General features: G+C 40.8%; 1 protein-coding gene across 2 annotated transcripts in view; it reads right to left on the reverse strand.

Annotated features, from left to right (window-relative positions):
- The window catches only part of SORT1 (sortilin 1), a 49,436-nt gene that overhangs the window by 8,128 nt on the left and 15,950 nt on the right, over positions 1 to 25,358 (reverse strand). The window contains exons 2-15 of one of the 2 annotated variants that reach the window (XM_083745184.1): positions 16,427 to 16,486; positions 14,778 to 14,851; positions 12,102 to 12,204; positions 11,029 to 11,193; positions 9,606 to 9,679; positions 9,050 to 9,099; positions 8,091 to 8,218; positions 7,224 to 7,368; positions 6,514 to 6,669; positions 5,177 to 5,283; positions 4,382 to 4,484; positions 3,988 to 4,156; positions 2,621 to 2,811; positions 1,961 to 2,150 (exon numbers count right to left, since the gene is read on the reverse strand). In XM_083745184.1, the coding sequence (XP_083601310.1) occupies positions 1,961 to 2,150; positions 2,621 to 2,811; positions 3,988 to 4,156; positions 4,382 to 4,484; positions 5,177 to 5,283; positions 6,514 to 6,669; positions 7,224 to 7,368; positions 8,091 to 8,218; positions 9,050 to 9,099; positions 9,606 to 9,679; positions 11,029 to 11,193; positions 12,102 to 12,204; positions 14,778 to 14,851; positions 16,427 to 16,486 (1,715 nt within the window). Of the gene's footprint in view, positions 1 to 1,960; positions 2,151 to 2,620; positions 2,812 to 3,987; positions 4,157 to 4,381; positions 4,485 to 5,176; positions 5,284 to 6,513; positions 6,670 to 7,223; positions 7,369 to 8,090; positions 8,222 to 9,049; positions 9,100 to 9,605; positions 9,680 to 11,028; positions 11,194 to 12,101; positions 12,205 to 14,777; positions 14,852 to 16,426; positions 16,487 to 25,358 lie in introns of both variants that reach the window. The other variant, XM_083745183.1, reaches the window with a different exon arrangement.

Raw genomic sequence — 25,358 nt, forward strand, 5'->3', positions numbered from 1 at the left:
CACCCACATAACTATGTGATGTCAGCAGCCATATGGGTATACCAGGAAGTACTGCTGGGATGTAAGCCAGCATACAGAAAGCTTTCCATGGCTGCAAGTGTGCACAAAATTTCAGCTTTTAAAAACAGCTTCTTAAAGCTTGGGTGTTCCAGGAAGTCCTGCCAAGCTGGAAACCAAAATGAGGTCCATGTTGCTGTGAGTGTGGTGCTTTTGTTTATACAACATTTCAAGAGAAAAGCAAGATGCTTTAGCCATCTCATAAGGTGGCGGTAGTGGAAATATCTGCTTATTCCCACCTTGCTCTTTTTGAAGGCATGCTCAGTTCACACATACACTGCCCCCTTGAGTGGTTTTAAAAAAGAAGCCATTCAGGTTTAAGTCCAGCACTGTTCAAGACACACATTTATTGCAGTAATTTGTGTACTCTGGACTATGGCTCTGCAAGTTTAAGGGATGCAAAGGCCATGTTCAGTCTCGTTATTTTCAGGTATGAATTAATCATATACCAGCAAATTCAGTTTGTGCAGTTAAAGTGAATTTGGCACTCTTGCACAACAAACCTGCTTACAATCCCCACCCACCCTGCCAAAACACCCTGGGATTTTTCTGGTAACAAAAGGGATGGGAAAATGCACTGGAAAGTGTGAAATGCTGATGTTGTGCAGCATTATATCTGTGCAAAGAAATCAGGATGAATGCTCAGTTAAACAGGTCATCAGAATGAGCCAGTACATGCTAGAGTCCAGTAGAACAAGCTACCAGCAACACAGTTCTGCTCCCTAGTGTCTGAACTATTTTCCGTCTTCTTAAATTACACTCCACCCTTTTCGTTGTTCATTTTTCCACAGCTGAATGCTCCCCACAGAAGTTATTGTGAGGGCCTTTTTAAAGCAGCACACACAAGCAAAGCTGAACATCAGACGTGACTATTTACTGCAAAACCTAGCGGCTTAAACGAGAAGCCATTGACATGCAGCTTATTTTCATGATCAAGTTCCCAGCCTGAGACTACAAGGAAAAGAATAAACAAGCAAGCAGCATCTGCTTAAGACCCTGAACCACAGGAAGTCTCAGTAGGAACTTCTCATGGTCTAAAGCTGTGTGCACACCATACATTTAAAGGACATGACTTCCCCTAAAGAATCCTGGGAGTTGTAGTTTGTTATGGGTGCTGGAAACTGCAGCTCTGTGAATGGTAAATCACAGTCACCAGGATTCTCAGGGGGAAGTCATGTGCTTTAAATGTATGGTGTGTACACAGCCCAAGTGTAGGATATGTTTATTGTCTGCCCCTCTCCCAACACCCCAGTTCCTGTCCGAGAACTTCAGATCCTGCCAAAGCCACATTTTGGATCTGAACAAACAATGAGTTTGCATGATTTCTTTTAGTGAAGAGGATTTCTGCCACTTTTGTCTCAAATAAATGGCGTAGATATGTGCATCTGCATGACATCTGTTTGTGAAAGATCTGCCTGCTTAAAATCTTGCATGCTCCTTCAGCCACAGAAAATAGACCAACATTAACCTGCACATCTTGTTATACTGATAATGGAATCTGGATTGCAAAATGTGGCATTTCTTCTGAGAATCCCCAGGTTTCACCATATTTAATCAATGTTTAATCACTTGACTGCCTCCTTGAAAAACCTCACCCCTATAGAGTCATAAAACCACAATTCTACATATGTCAGGAATGGGGAACCTGTGGCCCTCTAGATGTTGCTAGGCTGCAGATCCCACTAATCATGCTGGCTGGGCTAATTAGAGCTGCAGCCCAACATGTGGAGGGCCACAGTTTCCCCATTTCACTATTTCAGAAAATGAACTGCAGAGTCTGATTTAATATTTCAGTGAAGCTCAAAGGTGGCAGGGTGGGAGTATGGTCACTCCCCAGGCCATTTCAGAACAGAAAAAAACACAGCCATGGAAATAGATTATGGGAGGAACTCTCCAAACATACCAGAGGAAGTCACCTAATGTGCAAGTGCAGACAGATGGTTGCTTGGTCACAACGTAGTCTCGGCCATTCTGACAGAAAGATGACTTGCGAAGGCGCAGGTATTCCTCCTTGTAGCCCAATATGCATCCATCTGCAGGGTCATTGGGATTGCTGGAGTGAGCCAACCACTTTGTGTAGTCCTTCTCCATACCTAAGGAGGGAATAATGACCAGATTCCTGAGACAGCCAAAAACTACTAAAATTCTGTGGGCTTTTCTGTAGAATTCTGTGGTACAATCAGCCACAGAACTGGGGCACGTACTCTCTGGAATTAAGGGGAGCTGCAGGGGCCGGATCCAGCCCAATCACCTTCTAAATCCGGCCTGCGGATGTCCGGGAATCAGTGTGTTTTTACATGAGCAGAATGTGTGCTTTTATTTAGATGCATCTCTGGGTTATTTGTGGGGCATAGGAATTTGTTAATTCCCCCCCCCCAAAAAAATATATAGTCTGGCCCCCCACAAGGTCTGAGGGACAGTGGACTGGCCCCCTGCTGAAAAAGATTGCTGACCCCTGCTCTAGTTGCATCACATTTTTTAAATTCACAGATACAGTCAAGACAATTTGAAGACAGGCAGCTGGCTAACATTCTTATTTGTTATAAAGGAAGAGATTACTCACACTCCCTGTTGAGAAGATCATTAAAGTCAATAGTATACGAGATCCACTGACGAGACAGGAAGCTCTCTGTAAATCCCCAGATGCTAACATTCATCGATTTTGCTCCTGGTTCTGATGCCAGGCCAGTAAACGTCATAGGATCCTTACTGAAAACATAGTTGTGCCAGCACTGCCCTTCGTCTGTGGAGAACCTGAAACAGATAAGATTAGGAATGGAGGTTTGGCATTATCACTGTGGTTAATTTAGACTGACAGAAATCCTAACAAAGCTTAAGGCAGCCACTCTCAAATACTGGGGATGCAAGACAGGTGACAGGAATATTAGACTAAACTACATGCTTACTTGCCACTTGCATATCAGAACCTTGGGTTCCGCTGTACTGTGTCCGTTTCTGGGCACCACAATTTAAGGAGGATATTGACAAGCTGGAATGTGTTCAGAGGGAGACCAAGATGATCAAGGGGCTGGAAACCAAAGCTGATGAGCAATGGTTTAGGGAGTTGGGTGTGTTTAACTTGGAAAAGAGGAGACTGAGAGGGTGGCATGATAGCCATGTTTGAATATCTGAAGGGCTGTCACATGGAAGAGGGAACAAGCTTTTTTTCTCCTACTTCAGAGGGCCTTGGGACCTGAACCAATGGATTCAAATTACAAGAAAGGAGATTCTGACTAAACATTAGGAAGAAATGCCTGCTGTTAAGAGCTATGATTCCCTCGGAAAGTGGTGGACTCTCCTTCATTGGAGGTTTTGACACAGAGGCTGGAGGGTCATCTGTCAGAGATGCTTTAACTGTGATTCCTGCATTGTATGGGGTTGGACTAGATGACCTTTGGTGTGCCTTCCAAGTCTACAATTATATGACTGACTTCTTTGCAAATGAGTGCCCAGGAAAAGGTGATTTGCAATGGAGAAGTGCACTGGGACTGTCTGTTGCTTTTATCCTAGCTGGAATTCCAAACATATTTATGTCTGCCTGTTCTGGACGAGAGCTTGTCAATAGGGATAGAAATTAGTGGTTCTTCTGAAATCACTCCTCTCAAGCAACAGCTTCGTGGTTAGGATAGCCTCATTCCTTTCAAACGTTCTAAATTGAGAGCAACCCAGTTTCTTCCTTTACATCATTCTACAGCAGTGTTTCATAGATTTGGGTCCCTAGCTGTTGTTGGACTTCCCAGCATCCCTGGCCACTGGTCCTACTAGCTAGGGATGGTGGGAGTTGTAGTCCAACAAACAGCTGGGCCCCCAAGTTTGAGTAACACTGTTCTATAGGGATGGTTCCAAGTGACATAACAGTGAGGAAGTGGGCACTGAACTTCTCATGTCCTCCCACCATAGAAGTATTAACAAAATTAAGTTCCTGCATACTTAATCACATTGATAGGATGATCCGTTTGCTCAACAGCCACAATGATGCCCCCAGAATCCAGGATGGCATAGTGATGGGGTCCTTCAAGCATCCGTGCCCAGGTGTAGCCGCCATCATCCGAAATGTAAACATCTGGGTTTATTATTGAAATGGCATCCCCAACACTTCCTGCAACACAAGGCCATTGCCAATACAATGGATATGAGTACACTACAGTTCTCTCATGAAGGTCCACCACTTGTATTCATTCCTAAGTTCACCCACCCTTAGTGGCGGAAGAAGGAAAAAAACAGATCTGTAAAATACAGAAACCAGAAGACAATTGCAAGTAAAGCCTCATCCTTTGCCAATTATCTTACATTGCATTATACGTGTATAAGGATAATTCATTACCGTGAGCAATGACAATTCCAACAGCATTGGGCTCAGACAGAGGAGCCATTGGTACATTCAGCTTCTGGGAGATGCTGTAAGATGCATGGATGTGAAGGCTGCACTGTAAATGTAAGACAACCCCAATAAGAAAAGGAGGCAAAATGGTGAAGCATTAACATATTTGGTCTTATTAAAAGCAAAACAAAACAAAAAAAAAACACCTTGAATTTCAACAGAATTGCCACAAAGGAGAACCTTTACTGGTGCAAATCCAAGGCAAACTGAACCCAAGCTCCCAAGCTTTATTAGCTGACACACTGTGTTTTGAATAGCACATGGACCAAGGCAGCTTCTTCCACACGTAATCCTGTTCCCTTCTGTTGTTGTTGTTTTAAATCAGGCAGAATTACAAACTGTTTTCTGTTGCATAGTTTGTTGAGCATTCCACTCCTCTTGCAAAACATCCCTAAAAATGTGCTTTATTTTTATCTTTATTGTAAGTTAGATGCTCTAACCACGCAGCATGAGATAATACAACTATTGGTAAGCCAATTTCCTAATGAATATTTACAAAGGCTACAGCAACTTTAATATGTTTAATGCTATTTGAAGACCTATAAATTTGGTCTCTAACTATGATTTTGCACACCCTGTACCACCACACCCTAATCTTGCACTTCAGTCATACACTCAATTTACACCTTGTAAATTTTTTTACATAGTTTTCAGTAGAACCAACTTCCAAACAAGTAACTTAGAACTATAACTTGGCCTGACAATATTATCCTACATCCAATATATAAACATACAAACCTTTTCCTTATTTTTGGCAGTTGAGTCACATTTGGCATTTTCAGGTTTCCTCAAGTGCACCCACTCCCCTCCTTGATCAAAGGTAATCACCGATTGAATGGAATTATCTGATTGAGAGGAGAAAATGTCAGTATTTGTGCAATAAATTCTATACAACATACTTACTCTTAAAACCCAATGCAGTGCTAAGCCTCACATTCCATCGGTGCAAGGATTTTATTGTGAAATGGAACATTATCCCCCTCTCCTCCTCCCATACGCTCCCTAAATCTGTTCCATGGGTTTCCCCAACCATCTAGATTATATTTGGGGAGGGTGTGGAGTAAGTGCTGAAGGTGGGGGGGGGGGGAAGAGCCCTGTGGCACAAGTGGAAATGCTTTCACTAATGGGATGCAAAGGTTGAATGCCACCTGCTATAATTAAAAAAATGAATGCTTTCTTTTATTCCCATGCCATGAAGCAACATTCCAAGCATTCAAAAAGACAAGACATCTTGCAAAGGAGGACCAAACTTTGAAAACTGAGTAAGACTGCAAACCTAGTCCCACACTGCGCTGTTGAGACTCATTGGGTTGGCTCCTGCTGCACACCGGCTGAGTTCAATGTCAGGCCATCAGCCATTATTTCAGGGACAACCTTTCCAGTATTCACAGCTTGATATTAAAGCTCCAGCCCCTGTGCAGATGTGTCATCTTTCTGCTTCAAATAAGGCACTCCTGATTCCCATCTATAGGAACTGTCAACCTTACAACACAGTTTAACAGTTTGGCTTCCTTACTTCACTCAGACTGTCTAAAGAGATTCAACCTGGGCTGAAACTAAGTAACTCTCTGGTATACATGGGAAACCTGTGGCTCTCCAGATGTTGCTGGACTACAACTCCCATCATCCCTGTCTCTTGACCATGCTTGCTGGGAATAATAAGAACTGACTATATGAAGAAGCACAGGTCTCCCGTCCCTGCTTTACAGGATGGGTATTAACAGACATAGTAAGCACAGGAACAGATCAATGTTGATTATTCCTATTAACTTCGTAAAAGCAGAAGAGACCAGTACTGCAAGACAAGTGAACTTGTCCTCGACAAACTAAGACAGTAACATGATTGTTTCCTATGAAACAAAGCACCTATGAGAAAACCTAGCTTCAAAACAAGCTATTTCAAACAAATTAGCAAACATAAGCATTATGGATCTGCCAAATGGATCTCCCAGAAATGCCTCAATTCCATCTCACTGAAAAGTTTCAGCTACTTTCCTAACAGATTCCTCAATCTTCAATTACAGCCAATCTAGAATCCATGTCCCCATGACGCCATGCAGAAATTGAGTACTTACCCTCTGAGAGCACACTAGTGATGTAGATGCCTCGCAAGGAGGTCACATTGGTGAAGTCCGTCTCTCCCCCTGTGGTGGTATATAGATGCCTTTCTAGGGACTTCGAATATATGATGCCTTGGTCATCAGAGGTATAAATTGTCCCATACCCAGTATCTGCAAGAAAAACAACAGGTTGCAGGGAGGGGGTCCTTCCAAAGAGTCCCTAAGGAATGGGGCTCTCATCTCAGTATTATCAACATCACCATTAATTTGAGATTACCAGGCCTAGAAAGCTGGTAGACCTATCCTTATGTCAATTTCAAAGCTGCCTAAAACTATTACAATAAACTGGATTGGGAAATAAGTGAGGACTATATGAAACAAATGAACAGGGCCACAGGGTTCTTGACAGAACAAGAGTGAGAACAGCGGGGAGACACCAGGATTTCAAGTGTGTGGACGCAACTACAACTGTCCTTCCCTAAGGGATGATCTGGCAGTCTCTTTACCAACTGTATGATTCAAATGCTTTTTCATTATGAGCGCATATATGTTATTTCAAGGATTAACCTTAGGTGCCTATATGCTATACTGTTCATCTTCACATTTTAAGAGCTGGTTCTCTTCATGAACCATACGAAGTTTTGCAACCCACATCAAATGCATGTTGAAATCCAGAACTTTTTAAGATTTTTAAGTATACACCACACCAAACTGTCTTCTCTCACCTCCAGGCTCATCTACATGCATGAACACCATGTCATCATTAGCTGCCAAGATAGAGTAAAACTGCTCTTGTCCAACTGAAGGAAGTTGTGCCATGTTCCAGGTTTCTCCATGATCCAGTGACACATGGATTCGTCTTGTAGTGCCCTAGTGAAGGCAATGATAGTGTTGTTGAATTACTACCACATCCTAGATACTATTGGTGTTTATATAGGAGGTTATTCCATGACGGATACCAGAAATTCACACTACGTAATCTTGATAGTATACTAAATAAGGAATCCCCTCCCTTATTTATCGAGCTGATACTATATCTTGGGATGGGAGCTGTAGGGGCACTTCCTCACTGCATAGTGAACTGTTATCTTTATTAAGGAGTGAAATCACTGAGTGGAATTTAACATCAAGCTCTTCCAGTCGTTCCATCTGTACAGGCATCCCAGGTTGCCATTTCTGCACTGTTTGAGGGTTTATCCTGACATCCCACCAAGCAAATTTTGGGGGGCACAGGAGTGGAGGCAGGGAAGCTCCGTTGCGCAAGTAGAAGTTCTTGCACAGGGTTTCTGCTGACAGGGCTGATTACATGAACCTTGCCCAAATTTTTAAACTGAAAAATCAGTGGTGCTAAACCTTGGCCTGGATGCCTGATCAGTCAGCCACTTCTGGCCACTTCTACAGCTGGAGGGTTGGCCAAGGATGAAAATGGCCCTCAGACTAGAAAAAGCCACTTGCATTAAAAATGAACTAATATACATCAACATTCTACAAACAGTGGTTCCTTTGCTTTCTATCATAGAGGGGTGGGACCCACTGTAAACTAAACTCCTGGGACCTATGGAAACAGAAAAAGAGAACAGTGAATTTCCTACCTTTTCTGTCATCACAGATGCAAAGAGGAAGCGTCCTCCAAGACCAAAGGAGTAGATTTTGCTTCCTATAGTCTTGAATGTCTTCCCAAAGTCTTTGGTCCTTTTCAGCTCAAGTAACCCAAGATCAGCTTCTTGTGAAAGAGGAAGTATATGAACATTGTCCCGATTAGAGAGATAGAGAAGCACTCTTCATGAAATACACACAGCAAAGAGATTTCATCCATTGAAGGGGTTGCAAGGCCACACCACTGCCCCATGAGCCTGTAGTTTCCCATCCCTAACCCCACCCCCAATGTCCCTGAAATGTCAATGAGCCTGGAAACGTGCAGCAAAAAAAAAGTCTAATTGCATAGGCTACTCTTTTGCAGGCATCTGTGGTCAATCATGCAGGGGGTAGGCCTTAGGGGCTGGACTCTGCAACTGCTTCAACATATGGTGCCCTTTTCAAGTATGTATGAAAGGTGCTGTAGAGCAAATGAAAAAAAAAACAGCTTCAAAGGCCTTATTCATTAAAGCAGGGCGATGCTAGGTCCATTTGAGGTGCTGGCTAGCCAGCACAGTGCTAATCTTGTTTAACACATAGGTATGCTGCTCTTCGGTTTAGCAGAACTCCAAGGATGGCTCATAATAATAATAATAATAATAAAGCACAGTATCAAAATACAAAATAAAACTCAACATAACCCAACATAACCCAAAATTTGAGCAACACCATCAGAAGAATCAGTAAAAATAACTGATTAAAGCCATCCAGCTTAGATTAGGGCCTCTGGTGAAGATTGTGTTATTTAAGCATGCTCAGTGAGAGAAGTGGTGTCCGTTACACACTGTGTTCCCAAGCTGTTTAAAAAGGGTGAGAACCAGCACTTGAAGCCATCTTCAGAAATGGACTGTCCGCAAGTGAGTTGTTAAACAACTAACATGTATCATTATTACTTGCTGTACTTGGGAATACTTACTACAAGAGCCATTCAGGAATGTGGTGAAGAAAATGGTCATGCCAGAGCCCCTGGAAAAAGTCAAGGGGAAGGACACTGAGAGCAAAGTCCTGAGAGCAAAGAAGCTAGCTAATTCAACAACTGGCACAGAGAGCCACTTAACTGGAAAAGTCAGGGATGAAATCTGGGACCCTCGATACAGAAGGCAGGTGCTCTACTGCCAAGCTATTGGATCTACTCTCCAAACAGCCCTGGTACCCTGAAGGTGAAAATGATCCCAAGCTGGAAAATTTAACACACAGCTACCAAGTTGCCCCTTTATATAGAGCTCTTTCTGCATATGCTAAGTGTTCAAGTAGTGCAAACCTCAGTGTATGCAGAAGGCATTACAGCAACTTTTTTTAAAAAAAGCATACAGTACAAACATGACCACAAGAAAGGCTATTGGGGACCAAGAGAATTTCATCCCAAAGAGAGTTATCTTTCTGTTTTTGCAAGCAGCCAGCTCTAGTGTAATCAAGAGAACATTAAACTACTAACTCTCCCTGGGGAACATGTTTGTTTTTCAGCTGCTCACCATTTGGCCAGGCAAACATCTTTGTGTATTTCTTTCCATTTCTCACCAAAGGTCTTAGATACCCACAGGCTGCCCTGAAAACATTAAAAAAGGATTATTCATCATCTGCTTAGCATTTTCAAGTCTGAGCTAAAAATATTCATTAAAAAATATTTTAGCCCAGATTTCCATTGAAAATGCTCAAGGTGGTTTACAATCCAACTAACATATTAAAAAATAAAATGCAAAATAATCAGTAAGGCAGAGAAAAGAGGCAGCAGAGCAAACATATCTAACATATCACAGAGAATAAGATTAGCAATTTGGTAGATCAATTTTTTGCTGGAAAATACATCCTTGCACAGCAGTGGAACACCATCAGAGAAGGGTCAAGATGTGACTCCCCTTTAGAGAGTAACTGAAGTGTTGGTGAGCCCACAGAGAAGGCGCAGTTGTGTATAGCCAAGCACAACTCAGATGTTGGTGAGACATGAAAGAGAACCTCCATAACAGATTTTAAGGGCAGGAAAGCTCATATGGGAGAGGACAATATTTTAAACATCCTAGTGTCAAATCATTTAGGACTTTAAAGTTCATTATCAACACTTTGAATTGGGGCCAGAAACACAACAGAAGGCAGTAACAGAATGGACACATTTTCTTGACCAGCTGATGCTTCCATACTTCAGTTCTGCCACTGAGTCAGACTGTATCTCTTAAAGCAGCTTGATTCACCTATATACAGAATCTCATAGTCCTGTTAGAAAAGAACTTCATGCAGCCAATGCAATGAGTTTCATTTAAAATATACCCCACACTTTCATTATGTAACACAGCACTTAGGGCAAAGCAGTAACTATGACCATACAACTGCTGTATTGATGAGACAGGAACTATGACGCTGCCAATTATTACCACAAGGGGTCATACAAGAGCCAAGCCCTCCTGCCCACCCACCCAAACATACTTTAAGAGTCTCTCCGGACTGGAGCTTTTTAGTGGGTGAATTCTGCAACATGTCACTGATGCAATAATTGTGGTGGATTGATACTGGACCATCCATCATTCCACTTTATTAGTTGTTCTGCAATGCTATTACGCCATTATTGCTGTTTGGAGCAGTACTACAGTACCATAAAAGCAGAACAAAAACTAAAGCAAAACATTTGCGGTATGAAAGGTTACAAGGATTTCAACAGGACATTATGGGATAAGCTGAAAATGAAGCAGTGTACCCACTCTAGAACTTTTTCAGGTTTAAACAGTATTGAAAGTGGGATCAGGAATAACAGCCCCAATACCATCGTAAGTCCAAATCATCATGAATGCATAATAAAAAGGATGTCTGAAGGAGCCATAAATGGCTTCTTGGAGCCTAGATTCAGTGCCTAAATTATACCAGTGAATAAGTGAACCAACAGCTCTATTCTTCCCAAATCCTTACCTCAATACTGAGGGCCAACAACAGATCAGAATTCTGAGGGTGATAAATTATTTGAGTTGAAGGATGGAAAGGAATATCTGTCAACTGGAAGTTCTTAGCAAAATCAGATGATCGAAATATTCTTCCTGTATGGTATGGTCTAGGTCTGTCCCCCGTCAGTATCACCTAGTCAGAAAAATAAAGATCAGTGTCCCTTCTCAACATATCTGTGCTTCTAGTTTATCACAAATAAAGAAGTCACCTGAAGCTATTTGAAACTCTGCAGTTTTGAAGTTGGCAGAAACCAGAATAAAAATCCCAACTGTGTGGGAGAACAGAAATCCTCACTAACCCTTAGTGTTTCTTGTGCTTATGCTCCTTCTGCAAGTTTGCTATGCAAATTAGTGCAAAGGGACTGCTTCACTAGGATATGAGTGCTTAGCTGAACTCCATTAATTTTTTTAAGACAATCTAAAAGGATGTAACATTTTTTCTCACATCCATCTGGAAGACATGTGGGAATAAACCAAACCCATAAAGACCAAAGGAAACAGTGATGACCTGAATAAAACCAATAATGTTGGTGTAAACATTATTTCTGTTTTGGCAGCAAACTAACAAGTCCAGAAAAAGTAGTAGAAACCCTATAAACCACCACCAATCATTTGACTATTAGAAATATGTCTTATGCAACCTGCTTTAGGATCAAACTTTGTACAGCACACTACAGAATGTTCTGCCAAGGAAACTGAGCTGCTCTGAGGACGAGACTTTGTGAAAATCACACAGCCATGCCTAGAACACTGCGTGATTGCGTAGGTACTGTAACGGTTTGATTTAATCTACAATCAGGTAAACTGGAAAAAGCAGGTAATGGCTCCAACACACAACCAGGAAGCATCAAGCAGGATGCTATTTCTCAAGGTCATATAGCAAGTCAGTGGCGAGTAGGTTGGATAGGTAGGTAGGTAGAGATTTTGTAGCAGAAATCTGTACTTCAGAGATATAATATGATATGGACAACTAGGCTATATTGTGCAACACTGTAAACTTGTTAAGCAGCTGGAGAAATAGGAACAAAGCCCACATCCTACCTTCCCTGAATTTTCTGGTCCAATGGCCATTCCAAATTCTGTCCGGATGAAAGTGTTGTTAATGAGATCCGTAATGTCTATGAAAGTTTTCCCATAGTCTTCACTACAGTGCAAAAAAAAAAAGACATTGTAAGTGTAAAAGCTCCTCAGTACAGGATAGTTTTGCAGATGCAGCCATTTGTGTCTGGAGGCCTCTTAAAACAATAGAACACACCAAAAAAATGATAGAAGGAACCAAACCATTTTATGGTCACCCTGTGGAGGTCACTTAACAGCCCTCGTAACCTTTGTTTCAATAATGTGGTGAGCCTATGTTTGTAGTAAAGTTTCTGACACTCGCAAAGTTGTTGAGATTTTTAAAGAATTTTTCATCCAAACACCAGGACCATAGTACCATACTGTGGGCTTGCCATATTTCATAAAGTAAAAATCTAGGCACAAAAATTGTTGAGCTCCGGGGAAATCGCAAAAACAACAATGCTGGTATGGGTTGTCATACCCCGGATTTTCTGCCTGGACCCTGCTTCCGCCTGCAGTGTTCCAGGTATGTCTGGGATCTTCCAGATGTATGGCAACCCTACCATAGTAGCAACATCTGAACATGTAAAAACTAATACAGGATACCTGTGAAACAGGCAGGACAGCTTCTTCAGATGATCACATTGATCTGGCTGGTGCACAAGGCAGTTCTTAAAGTAACCTGGTACTAGGCCATTTAAGGCTATGTACACTAGCTGGAAAATGTACTGGTGGCCAGTACAGGGCTTTCAGCACTGTTGTAATACACTAGTGCAGAGCTGTTCTACCCAAAAGCTGGGCTGCACTAGCTGCAATTTCCAAACCAACCTCTGGGGTAGGCCCACATGCAGTGCACTGCAACAGTGCAGTCCAGAGGTTACCAAATCATGCACCACTGTGGCCAAGCTATCCCTGTCCCAGAACAGCAATACCTAGCGTACTAGCTGAAGCTGGAAAAAGGTACTCAGTCTTTAATTAGCTAGAACATTGCTGCTTATGCTCTGTATTTTTAAGGTAACCTATTACTTTTCCTATTCACTTTATATTGAATGTTTTAATACAACTCAAAATGGACACCTGCACTTCCTCCTTGAACTTTGGTTTGTAAACCATCTCCCCAGGGCTAACTGCCCATGCTTACAGCTCTCTGGCAACTTGTAAGAGAGTTAAAACAGGAACACGTCTGAGGTAGTGACGTAAAGCACTTCCAGCTTCAAAGCCAGGGAATCAATGGAGGTGCAAGGGTGATCATTTATTAAAGGGAAGCCCCTCAGCAGAGAAAGTTGCTTGTTTATCGACAGCCAGTTACTAAAAATCCACAAAAGAGCATTCAGTCTAAAAGGAGGAAACACTAGTGAAAGTAACCATGTGCTGGGGAACACCCAAGAGGGCAGGATGGACTTCGCCTGGCATCCACAAGAAAACAAAGGCAGGGCCGGGTAAATATTCCAAGGGAGGGACTTGTTCAGTGTGAAGCTCCTTGCTCTATATTGTAGCCGTAATGTACAAACTAACCCTACAAGTTCCACATGTAACCAGCCAAGACTCCCATAAGAAGTCTTGGCCTCTTGCAAGACTAACTCTACCCAGCCATGCTATCCCTACACTTTCAGAAGCCTCAAGTTAGAGAACTGCACATGGCAAAGAGTGCCTAAACCTTTTCTAAACTAATAACAAAGGCTAGAGTCTTTCCCAGTTCTCTTTCTCAGGATACCTGGCGTTTTAAATTTGTCACACTTTGCATATGTGAGCCATTTTTAAGCAGGGTCACTTGTAAGCCTATTCCAGCTGCCAAAATGGGCAGCAAAATTTGGTGAGTGCCTGAACTTCTCAGCTGCCCTTTACTTTTCCCAATGGGCCTGGGAAAAAGGGTGCCACCACTGCACACCACTCTTAGCAGATGCTACTCCTAGCCAAAGGGAATTGCTCTTAAGACTTGCTGTCTGTGGTGCAACTGATTTTCTCCAGCCGCTAAAAAAGAGAAGCTCAGCCGCACCAAAGAAACAAGGAAGGAAAGATCTGTCTGGCTTCTGTCTGGCAAGGAACCACACCTAAAGAAAGTGCAGTTTGGTCTGTGGTTCACACAAGCTCTATCCTAGCAGGAAGCATGGGGAAAGATAATAGAGGTGAGCTTTTCAAACCCTCTCAAGCTTCTTGACACCAGTAGCAGCAGTCAGTAAGGAGCTTACACCTGTAGGATTTCCAACAGGCAGGCAGAAGGGGGATGGCTTACTTACAGTCCCTTAAGGCAAGCTAGATAATAAAGTAGCATATCCATTGTTTAAAAGGCAGAGGTAACTGCCTCTGACAAAGAATACACCACTTAGTATATGACTTATTATTAAACCAGCAAATCCCTCAATGATTGCTGCTGGGCTTTTGGTCAGCTTGTGCCTCTTTACATGTCAGAAAGTTTGACTCTCCCAAGACAGGGTAGACCTCAGGATGCAACACTGCCCACTTATTCAACCTGCTATTCATCACTGGCTTTGTAAAGAGGGTGACCTATCACTAGTTTAGAAGCTCTGTCCCTAACCACTGTACATAGGCAATGTGAGGCTGCTCACAAATCCTCATATATAAGAATCGGCAGCAAGCTCTTGGCTTCATTACAATGTGTATTTCAGTTCATAGACATTCACAACACAATGCTCTCACCTTCTGTAGAGCTTAGACTGTCCAAAACTCATGATTACCAGAGGTATCTGAAATGTGGTCAATACAAGAATAACCTGGAAAGAGAGAAACCTGTTAGCAACAATAGTCTGAGAACAACCACCAGCACACACACTGTCTAAAAGCCAGGTAACCATCACATCCCAATAAGGACAAATTCACATATTTGGGGGTACATACATGGCTGAGCTAACACAAGTTTATGATTTTAATTGGGTTTATTTTGTCATGTTGGGTTGCTGTCATGCATATTTCATCACAAGTACAATTCACAACACGTTTTTAAAAAATGTTTCAGAAACATTATAAACTTGTGTGGAGGGGTTTATAAAGGTCAGCTGAATACACCAACATTCACTAGAATTCATTTTGCATTTATTTTTTTTAATGCTATGTCTTATCTTTGCAACTTCTTTTATTCTGTTTGATGACATTTTAGAAAAGCTACTTCTTAACAAAGTCACCCGTGCTTTGACATCCTAGCTTGAAGTGTCAAGGTGTTTTTTCCCTAAGAGAGAAAAACTCGCTTAATCTCTGGTATACATAATTGGCCTGACACAGGTTTCTTAGTTAATAGCTAATCTCTCAGAACAATATAAAATAGCTAATCTCTACAGAACAATAAAAGATGTTACTTTAGCCCAAAATTGTACCATAATCCCTTTGTATATCAGCAGCCTAGTAAACCTGGTAAGTTAGGGCACATCATATTGCATTTTGGAATTATCACACATTGTCATAAAATTGGATTCCGAATCCAATTTTATCTTACTCTTATCGAGTTTCTCTAAGGCTGCCATCCTAACCCCATTTACCTGGAATTAAGCCCCAATGAATTCAACAGGAAATACTTCTGAGTAGCCATGACTGGCATTGCACGGTTAGCCATTAGGCAAGAAGCAGAAACAGCTAAACTCTAACCAGAAGAGGAAGTTTGCTGATAAATAGTTTACTTTTTTAAAAAAATGGAGGCAGGGGTGAGTTTTAAGAGATGGACAGCTGGACCACTCCGGCAGTTCAGCTGAGATATTAGTTCTATTAGGCTTCCTTCTCCCTCAACTGACACCTGGTATCAGCCATGCAACAGGATGCAGCAGAGGGAGAAATGGGAAGCAGAACCCAACAATATCTATATAGTGCAATTCTTCAGTGTGCCTGGAACATTGGTTGTTGCTTACACTTTCAAAGAGAGATGCATTTCTCTGTGCCGGATGTGAAGAAAGAGGTGGTGAGTACTTCCTCCTCCTCCTCCTCAGGAAGACTTCAGTATTGAAGCAATTCTCACCTCAAGTCTGGATGGGCAGTTAGACACTTCTTACCAAATCCAGAGTGAGTCATCCAATATACACAACACCTACACTGTGTCCCTTCTTCCTTGGCCATGAGTAGGAAGGTAATAGCTAAAAGAAGAACCCAAATGGCTTGCAACACCTACATCTGAAGAGGATCATTATTCATGACCCCTCAAACAGGAACGACCCTACTTTTCCAAGTGGCAAGATTAAAGTAAAACTCCCATTATTGAGAGTCCTGAGTCATGCACTTGGAGGAATTATTATTTCACGTGTTGTGCTTTTGTTCCTTTGGAAATTAATATTTAAAAATCCATTCAACCTATCTGTATTACTTACCCCAGTGCTGTCACCAATCCAGGATAGAGTCACTGAGCCACTGAGATCATTGAAGACACGCTGTAAAAGCAATTAGAAATATAATTCAGTCTTGTAGTCTTCCATCCAGTGCCAGAAAGGAAACAGTCTCTCCCAATTTCCCCTTCACTCTAATCATGGTAACAAGCAGTTCCTGGACACAAATTTAGGATCTTTATAATCACATTGCCTCATATGTGCCCTATGTGAAAAATAATAGCTTACAGAGCTTCCGGGAACACAGCATACAACCCAGAAGCTGATCCAACAGCATCTCTGTACTACTATGGTTTAGATTTAATTTCCTATGCAAGGGTTTGAGTGGATGAAATTCTCATAAGGAAATGACCCAAAATAAGCTCTCCTAGATATGTCTTGCTGGCATTTAATATATTGCCATATGGATCTTCAGTCCTTTTACTCAGGATATCACTGGATTTTTGCTGACTCCATAGAACTGGGGAAGAGAGTTCATGCAGGGACTCTTCCCAAAATCCTGTTCATAATAAAATCCCTCAAGCTGACATGTCAAGCAATAAGAAAGAGGTGCAGAATATAGTACTGTATATAGTTTTGGTCTCTGTAACCCATGAAGGTGTAGCTATCAGCGTAGGAGAGAAACTGGAAGCAGCACTAGCCTCATGGTTTTGTAGAGACTTCCTCAAACCAGTCCATGTAATTCTTGGAAATCCCTGAGTATGTTACCACCAGGAGCTTTTGATCACTTTGGTTACTCTTCTATTACAGTGGTACCTTGGGTTAAGTACTTAATTCATTCCGGAGGTCCATTCTTAACCTGAAGCACCACTTTAGCTAATGGGACCTCCCGCCGCCGCTGTGCTACCGGAGCACAATTTCTGTTCTCATCCTGAAGCAAAGTTCTTAACCCGAGGTACTATTTCTGGATTAGCGGAGTCTGTAACCTGAAGCGTATGTAACCCGAGTTACCACTGTATTATTAATATTATTTTATTTATTAAATTTCTGTACTGCCCTTCATCCAAAGATCACATGGTGGTTTACATATATAAAACACATAATGGCTCATTGTCCTACTCAAGGTGCCTAGCATGATTATTTATTCTATGCTATCTGTATGCCACTGCTAGACCAGAAGACTGAGTTCAGAGTCACACCACACCAAAGAGTCTTGACAGCTCCTGGACAAGACCCTGGGGCCATTTAAAAGCTTGAACACCCTTCTTCCATCTTATAGTTCTGTTGGACACCTAGAGCCTCCAGCAAATCATAAATATCCATGCAGTGGAAGGGCATTAATTAGGCATAAGTTACCCTAAAATAGAATGTCATTTCTTTTCACACATGTATTATTCTTTGACTTTGCAAAATTTTGATTTTGCTTAAATGTAGGTGAATGACACATTTAAATTAAGGCTTCCTTCACAGCAATTAAAAAATTACTCCAGTTTAAAATAACAACAACAATGGAGAATAGATGAAAGATTCAACAGAACTTACTAATGAAGCACCTTTGACACATGTACAAAAGCAAACAGCATTATTCTGTCATGATGTAGCCAAGGCTCAAGCATCATGGTATGCCAAGTTCAGATTCTTTCCTCCATGGTTTGTTTGCTTTTAAAACTAAAGGAGCCTGCCAGTCTGAGCACATGAAAGGTGTGCTGCTTAACACTTGTCCTTTCTTAGTTTGAAATCACCTCTCCCAAACTACTTTTTTCAGGCAGAGGACAAAAAGGGAAATAGTCCCATAGTTTCCCTTCCCCACTCCTCTGGGGGGGAAAGCAGCTTGGAGTGGGCAATTTTGAAGTGAACAGTAGTTAGGCATCTCACTTTTCTACTCAGATACAGCCTTATATATGTATATATAAAATGTCACTAAACACAGATGAAAGAAATCACAGAACTGCGTTTACATTTTAAAAACTGCTTTTTAATTGTGCTTTTTAATAAAATAATAAAACTATTTTTATGTGTTGGTGGATTATTTGGTTGTTTCTGTTTATATTTTGATTGTGTATTTTGTGTTTTTATATTGTAATTTTATTTTGTGAACCACCCTGAGACCTGCAGGTATAAAGCAGTATACAAATTTAATTAATAATAATAATGTAACATGTACTTCAAGCCCAAGTTCCTATACCATTGACCTCCATTGAAACCTGTACCAACACCTGCTTAATAGGGTCTCAATCAGAATTAATCTTGCACTGTAAGGTTATTACAATAGCACAGGAGACGTTTATGGTTGCAAAGAGATACACCAACCACAATGTGTGTCAAATGTTAACACAGAAAGCAATACAGTGCAAAATAGATCTTCATAAATGGCCTCACCTTAGAATTTTAAAGGCCACCTCAAATTAAGCTCAAAGTTTCCTGCAGTACTGTGAATGCCACAGTGCTTTGTTCACAGCTCAGCAAGCACCTGGAACCCAAAATGTTGAGGGTCTTTCCATTTCCAGTGATCCAACCTTTTTACCTCATGTCATCCAATTTTCTTAATATTTTGTACACTTGTTGAATGATTAAAATTACCGTAAGTTTAAATCTAAAATTTTACATTTTTATCTCATACTGTTTTTTTTTTATTTATGAGGGTTTGAAATTTCAAAAATGTGACAATTTTGGCCTTGCTGGACTACACAAAAAACTTAACAGCTCAGCCCACGACTGAGAGGTGTCAAAACTAAAAACACTAATTTCTTCAGAACTTCATGGACTTTAATACAATATGTCACATGATGGACTTACTCTAAATTTTAATATTAAGTTACATTTTTTTTCCAAAGGATTAAATATGAATATGATTACAATTTTTCAATAATTTGTATTGATTATTTAATATTTCTAAGAGCTACCTGCACAATTTCATCTTGGGATATCAGTGGGATCACATTAAAAAAATATTTTGTACATACATGTCTGCCTTATTGGGTTCTATTTAAGATGAATGGGTCTTCTTGGAGTAAAATATAACAGAATATCACTATAATATCAGCTGCTTCAGGCATTTCTTTAGACAGTTATTCAGTTAAAAGGTGTCTGCAAAGCTAGCCAGGCTGCAGACACTGCTGTAAACTAGAAAATAGAAGGCTGGCCAACCAAGCCCTGCCTTACCAACTGCATTACTAGGATTATATACTAGAGCTAACCTTAAAAATCTTCCAATATCAGTGCAGATCTGTGAAAGCAGCCAAAAACATATCATGAAAAAATATGTGTGCTAGAAATGCTGCTTTTCCAGGTCACATTGATTAGAAAGCAAACAAGATGAGCTATTGTGTTCAAGAATCCAGTTGCAATTGTTGGTTCTCAGGGGAAAAGAGAAAGGACAATAACTACTGCAGACCACAGTGTGTTTTCAAAAATGCTTTCCCTAGGGTCACATCCTCAAGTTTTACACAAATAAAACTGGGAGTCAAGTAATAGCTTGCATTGCAACCTGTTAAATATTGAGATATCTGAAATATTCTGAACTTCAGGGACAGCATTAGTTTTGAATTTAATAGCAGCTGCTAAGTTATCCATCACTATGAACTGGAAAGATCCTAATCCTTCAGTATTGAGAGAATTCTGTTTAAAGCCTTGGAACAGTGGCAATGGATAAACTGGTGGAATATATTGTCTGTGTGATAGCAAGCAACACTGAGACTTCAAAAAAACCTGCACCATTACTTTCACAAGCAATTATTTTAATATAAGAATTGGCATCTACAAGGCTTGTGCTGTTTATTCTTTTCTGTACCAAATCAAAGGTCAGTAGGGAGATACTAGAATATTTTCTAAATGGTATTTTACAACTTAGATATTAATATGCATGTTGGAGAAGTACAACGTGATGCAGTACCTCAGCTCATAGAGTTGTTGTGGTGTTTTATTTCAAAGAGAAGTGACAACTGAGTAGGAGGTTTAACCATACACTTTCCCTTTATGACAAGGACAAAGGAACAACTTCACTTGGATGCATGTCCCTGGAGATCCAATATTAACCCCCATTTTTCTGCAGACAAACTGGGATGCTGGAGAGATAATGATCATTTTCAACCATAATGGAAAGCCATAGAATAAACAAACAAGCCTTGAATTTCTCTTGTGGTTTGTGTGGAAACAAACCAACAGTCCTGATTCACATGTAGCACTAAGCAGATCACATGATCCACATGCAACACAGTTTCTTTCTTTCTGGGTTGGTAAAGAAAGGAGGAGGGAAGAGGGTGTGTGACTTAAGCAACGTGTACTAGCACATTGCTCATTCATAGTAAATCCTAGTTTGTTTCAGACTATGGCTTACCGCAATATGCAAGTATCAGTTTACTAATTGAACAAAGCATATGTTTTCTACTTTGGTCACACAGTAGCAATGTTATTTGCTATCTTTGAATTTTGGGTCCAAATATATATTATATTTATTTGTGGTGGAAACCAACTATGTCAAATTCAGAGTAGACCCATTAAAATCAATGGACCTAAGTTAGCAGTTTGTAATGATTTCAATAGGGACGCAGGTGGCGCTGTGGGTTAAAGCCTCAGCGCCTAGGACTTGCCGATCGAAAGGTCGGCGGTTCGAATCCCTGCGGCGGGGTGCGCTCCCGCTGCTCGGTCCCAGCGCCTGCCAACCTAGCAGTTCGAAAGCACCTCCGGGTGCAAGTAGATAAAAAGGGACCGCTTACCAGCGGGAAGGTAAACGGCGTTTCCGTGTGCGGCTCTGGCTCGCCAGATGCAGCTTTGTCACGCTGGCCACGTGACCCGGAAGTGTCTCCGGACAGCGCTGGCCCCTGGCCTCTTGAGTGAGATGGGCGCACAACCCCAGAGTCTGTCAAGACTGGCCTGTACGGGCAGGGGTACCTTTACCTTTACCTTAATGATTTCAATGGATCTACTATGAGCATGACTTAAGTTGGGTTCAACCCTTAATTTCTTTCCTACCCTTTCTCCCAAAGGAGATTTGCAGTTTATTCTCTCTCTGAAGGAAAGAAACCTTTGGAAACAACCCATAATTCCAAACCACTTATTTCCAAATTATTTCAACCAGCATCTCTTTCAGAATGTTGTTTGCAACATTAGTCCTATTTTTGGCCTGATGGTGGAGGAGCAGAGAAAACCATTCCTCCCTTGTTTTTCACCAAGTCTTCATATCTCTACGTCGGACAGCAATTCAGCCATCACTTTCTCCACACAGTGAGGTAGAAGAGGCACAAACAAGTTTCAGCAAGGCTGGAAACTTCCCAAAACAAAGCATGTGAATCAGAGTCAGCTTTGTATGGCCAAGGCCAGATATGTGCCAGACTTCCTTGCTGAAATTATTTTACTTTCAAGGTACAGAGCAAGGTTACCAAAAACTGCATCCTGTAATATGCTACGCACAAACAGCAATAAAAGAAAGAGGTAAGCAAAGAAACTGTATCAGCTATGAAAGCAGAACTGACTGAGAAACTGATCATTAGATGCTAGGGGGTTAAATTACCCTTCTTAGCTATGGAAACATGGCTGTAATTAGTAACTAGTCTGAAGAAGGGAGAGGTTGCTAAGAACTATTTGTGTACAAACTGCTCCTTCAGTAAAGACACAGAAGGGGCAATGTCAATGCACTTTAATGATTCGAAACCATATCTGGTTCAGAGATATGTTTAGCGATGCTGAGAAGTGTCAAACTACTGACCGAGTTAAAATTAAGAATCAGCAGCACAGGAAAACTAGGAAAGCGCTTTCGGTGAAAGAAATGGAACAAGAAAGAAGAATAAAGATAAAATGGATGTTTATTAATTGCACAATAAATTAGACACGTTCATAAGCAGCATTTGCAGTGTGTGTCTCCTTTGATGTCAGAAACAATACCAATGTTACTCAATGTTACGGCAAAAATCTGGGTGCGAGGCTGCTCTGCCACCCAGCTCATCGGACTAAGTCCGTGGGTCCCTGCGGAGGAAAATGAGCTCAGCCGGAGACAGGAGCAAACTGCAGAAGATCCAAGTTTATTGCGCAACAGGTTCAAGGCGAGATTGAACAGTGAGAAAGGGGTGACATGAGTTTTTGAAACTCCCTCCATGTCCCAGAATACAGTGCAAAACACGTCATGAATACATTAAAGAGAGGTTTGGTTACACAGATTACATCATGAATATATTAAAGGGAGGTTGGGTTACACAGATTAACATATGGAGGAGGGAGGGGGGAATATGCAGAGCTACACCGGATTAACATAAGGAGGAGGGAGGGGGGAATATGCAGAGCTGGAGATATGCACAGATAAACACTTCCTGGGGATGAGAAAACAATAGTCCCAAATATGCATAGTCTGCCACCTGACATTGTCTGGAGGAAAGGCTGATCAGAGCAATTTGAAAGGATTAGGGTCTTGACACCTTGCTTGAGGGATTATGCTGGACAGGGGAGGTGTGATGGAGTCCTAGAGTAATTGAGCAAACTGGCACGCTGATTTTCTATGAATTTTATAGATTTTAGTCCCTTTTGACATTGACAATTGGAATAAATGGATATATTGTAGCGAAGAAGAAGGTAAAGAAGACATGCCCCCCCCCTTTCCGTATCACTCAACAATATTTTCACACTTAATGTCCATCACCAGTTTACAGTCCAAATAATCTGGGATCTTAGCCTTTGCTATAATGGCTAGTTGCCTTCAGACAAACTGAGAATTGCTTGTCAATCAAAACATTCAAGTTAAACACTTGGAATGTAATACTTCAATTTAAAAGGGCTGTTTCTTTTCCTCCCATATTTTTACTAATCTACCCTTCAAAAATTCAAAAATTAAACATGTCAGTACAGGAAAACTGAGTTCTTGTATCAGTTACTCAAAATATTTCTGCACTATGCTTCAATCAAAAATTTCCAATAATAAATTAGGATGCTAATCTATTACTTATAGGTAACAATGGTCATTTCCATATGACCTGTTTATTGAAAATTTATCCTGATTTGCTTGCACAAAACTTGCACAGAGAAGTTATATAGCAGGCATAGGCAAACTCCAGCCTTCCAGATGTTTAGGACTACAATTCCCATCATCCCTGACCACTGGTTCTGTTAGCTAGGGATGATGGGAATTGTAGTCCCAAACATCTGGAGGGCCGGAGTTTGCCTATACCTTTTATATAGTGTCTGTACCTTATTGAATATTCATTCTGATTTGTTTGTGTGGAGGCTATATGGAATTCAGTATATGATGAGACTTCACCCTGATTTGTTTGTGCAGCGGTAATATGACTTCTCATTAATTGATCATTATCCTTTTTCTGTCACTCTCCTTATCACAAAAAGTTCAGTTTTCTTTAAAGTGGGTTTGTTGTGTTAATGCACTTTAGTCTACTTTAACTGAGCAAATCTGGTATGTGACTGAATCACCCACAAAATACAGTCTGGAGGCGACCAGTGGCAAATTATCCCCACAAATCTGGAAAAACTAGCTCCTGCCAGACGTAATTACAGAGGGGCAACAGTGGATCAATCACATCTCAGAGCACTCGCTGACTTTCCTAACAGATATTATCTGACCCTACAGGTATGTTATCAGGAGTGTTGTGCCATGAACAATTTCGTGTTGTGAGCCGCCCTGAGATCTAAAGATATAGGGCGGTATACAAATTTAATTAATTAATTAAATGGAAGGCAGATGGTTCTGTCAGTCCTGTTGGCAACATTCAAAAACAAATTAGGGAAGCTTCTGACCTAAGTTTGATACGCAAGAAATCAACTGGGCAGTTAAGGACATGTGAGGTCTCCCCAATTATATTTTCAAGAGCTGTCAAATCCATATGTTCCCAAACAAGATGGATGTCAGCTGAAATCACAGCACCTTTATTTATTTTTTTACAATTTGTATCCCAAAGAGCTTTCAGTTTAGTGGTATTGGCAATTCCAGACACTTAAGTGATCCAGGAGTCTCCAGTTCTAGTAACCGATTCAGCAGGCTTCTGACCATGTTTTTCCGAAAGCCAGCAAGTGGGAAAATACATTAAGCACAATTTACATCTCACTGTCTGCCTCAAAGGCTATTTTCAATCAAGACTTGGAGAATATCCACGGTATAGATTGTGCTGTTGCCTCACCACACTCATGAAAACACTCCACATAGAGGCAAAGTCATGTAAAGCACTTGGAGACCTAGTAAGATGGGTCTGTTAATGAAACTTGGGAAACAATTAAGCATAATAAAATTAACTTTAAGCACTAAAGCTAGTGAAAGGTTTGCAGATGTTATACTGCTGGAACTTGGTAACTCTATGTTAAAGAAAGAATTAGAAATCCCACAGAAGAGAATAGGTTGCATTTATTCATGATATAGGAAAGTAGTTATTCTATTTATTATCAAGCCCACATACTTTTTATTACTTAATATATTTAATTTGGATTAGAAGATGTCTTTAATGACCCCTATAAAGCATATATATAATAGAATATATTGTTAATAATTTATTATTAATCATACTGAATTTTATTTTTAACTATTTGTTTTTCAGTTACTGATAAATAACAATGTGGAGTACATTGATGTGCAAAAATGCACCAAAATTTTTATTAAAAGGTTAAAAGACATTCCACACAGGAACTAATTTTCCCTCAAAGATGGTTCCTAACAGTACTGGCAGTTTTAATACTTTGTCCAGTCCACCACCAACTAGCTTCCAACATATTACTTTGCTGTCAAGGTAAATAATCACTACCACTTTGAGAGTAATCTGCTCTCCATCACACAACCAAGAGACAGGCAAGGAGAGACTATGGAAATATGCATTTCTGTGGGTGTACAGTAAGAAGAAAGGACATAGTAAACATCCCAATATTCAAATACTGAAAACAATGTCTATAAAAAAGTGTCTTCCATTATATGTATCCTATTATTGTAATTAAATGATGTGTGATCATGGACGTAGCCAAGGGGGGCAAAAATTATAGAAAAGCATTGAAAGTA

The sequence above is a fragment of the Podarcis gaigeae genome, assembly GCF_964106915.1.
Source record: "Podarcis gaigeae genome assembly, chromosome: 6".
Taxonomy (NCBI): domain Eukaryota; kingdom Metazoa; phylum Chordata; class Lepidosauria; order Squamata; family Lacertidae; genus Podarcis; species Podarcis gaigeae.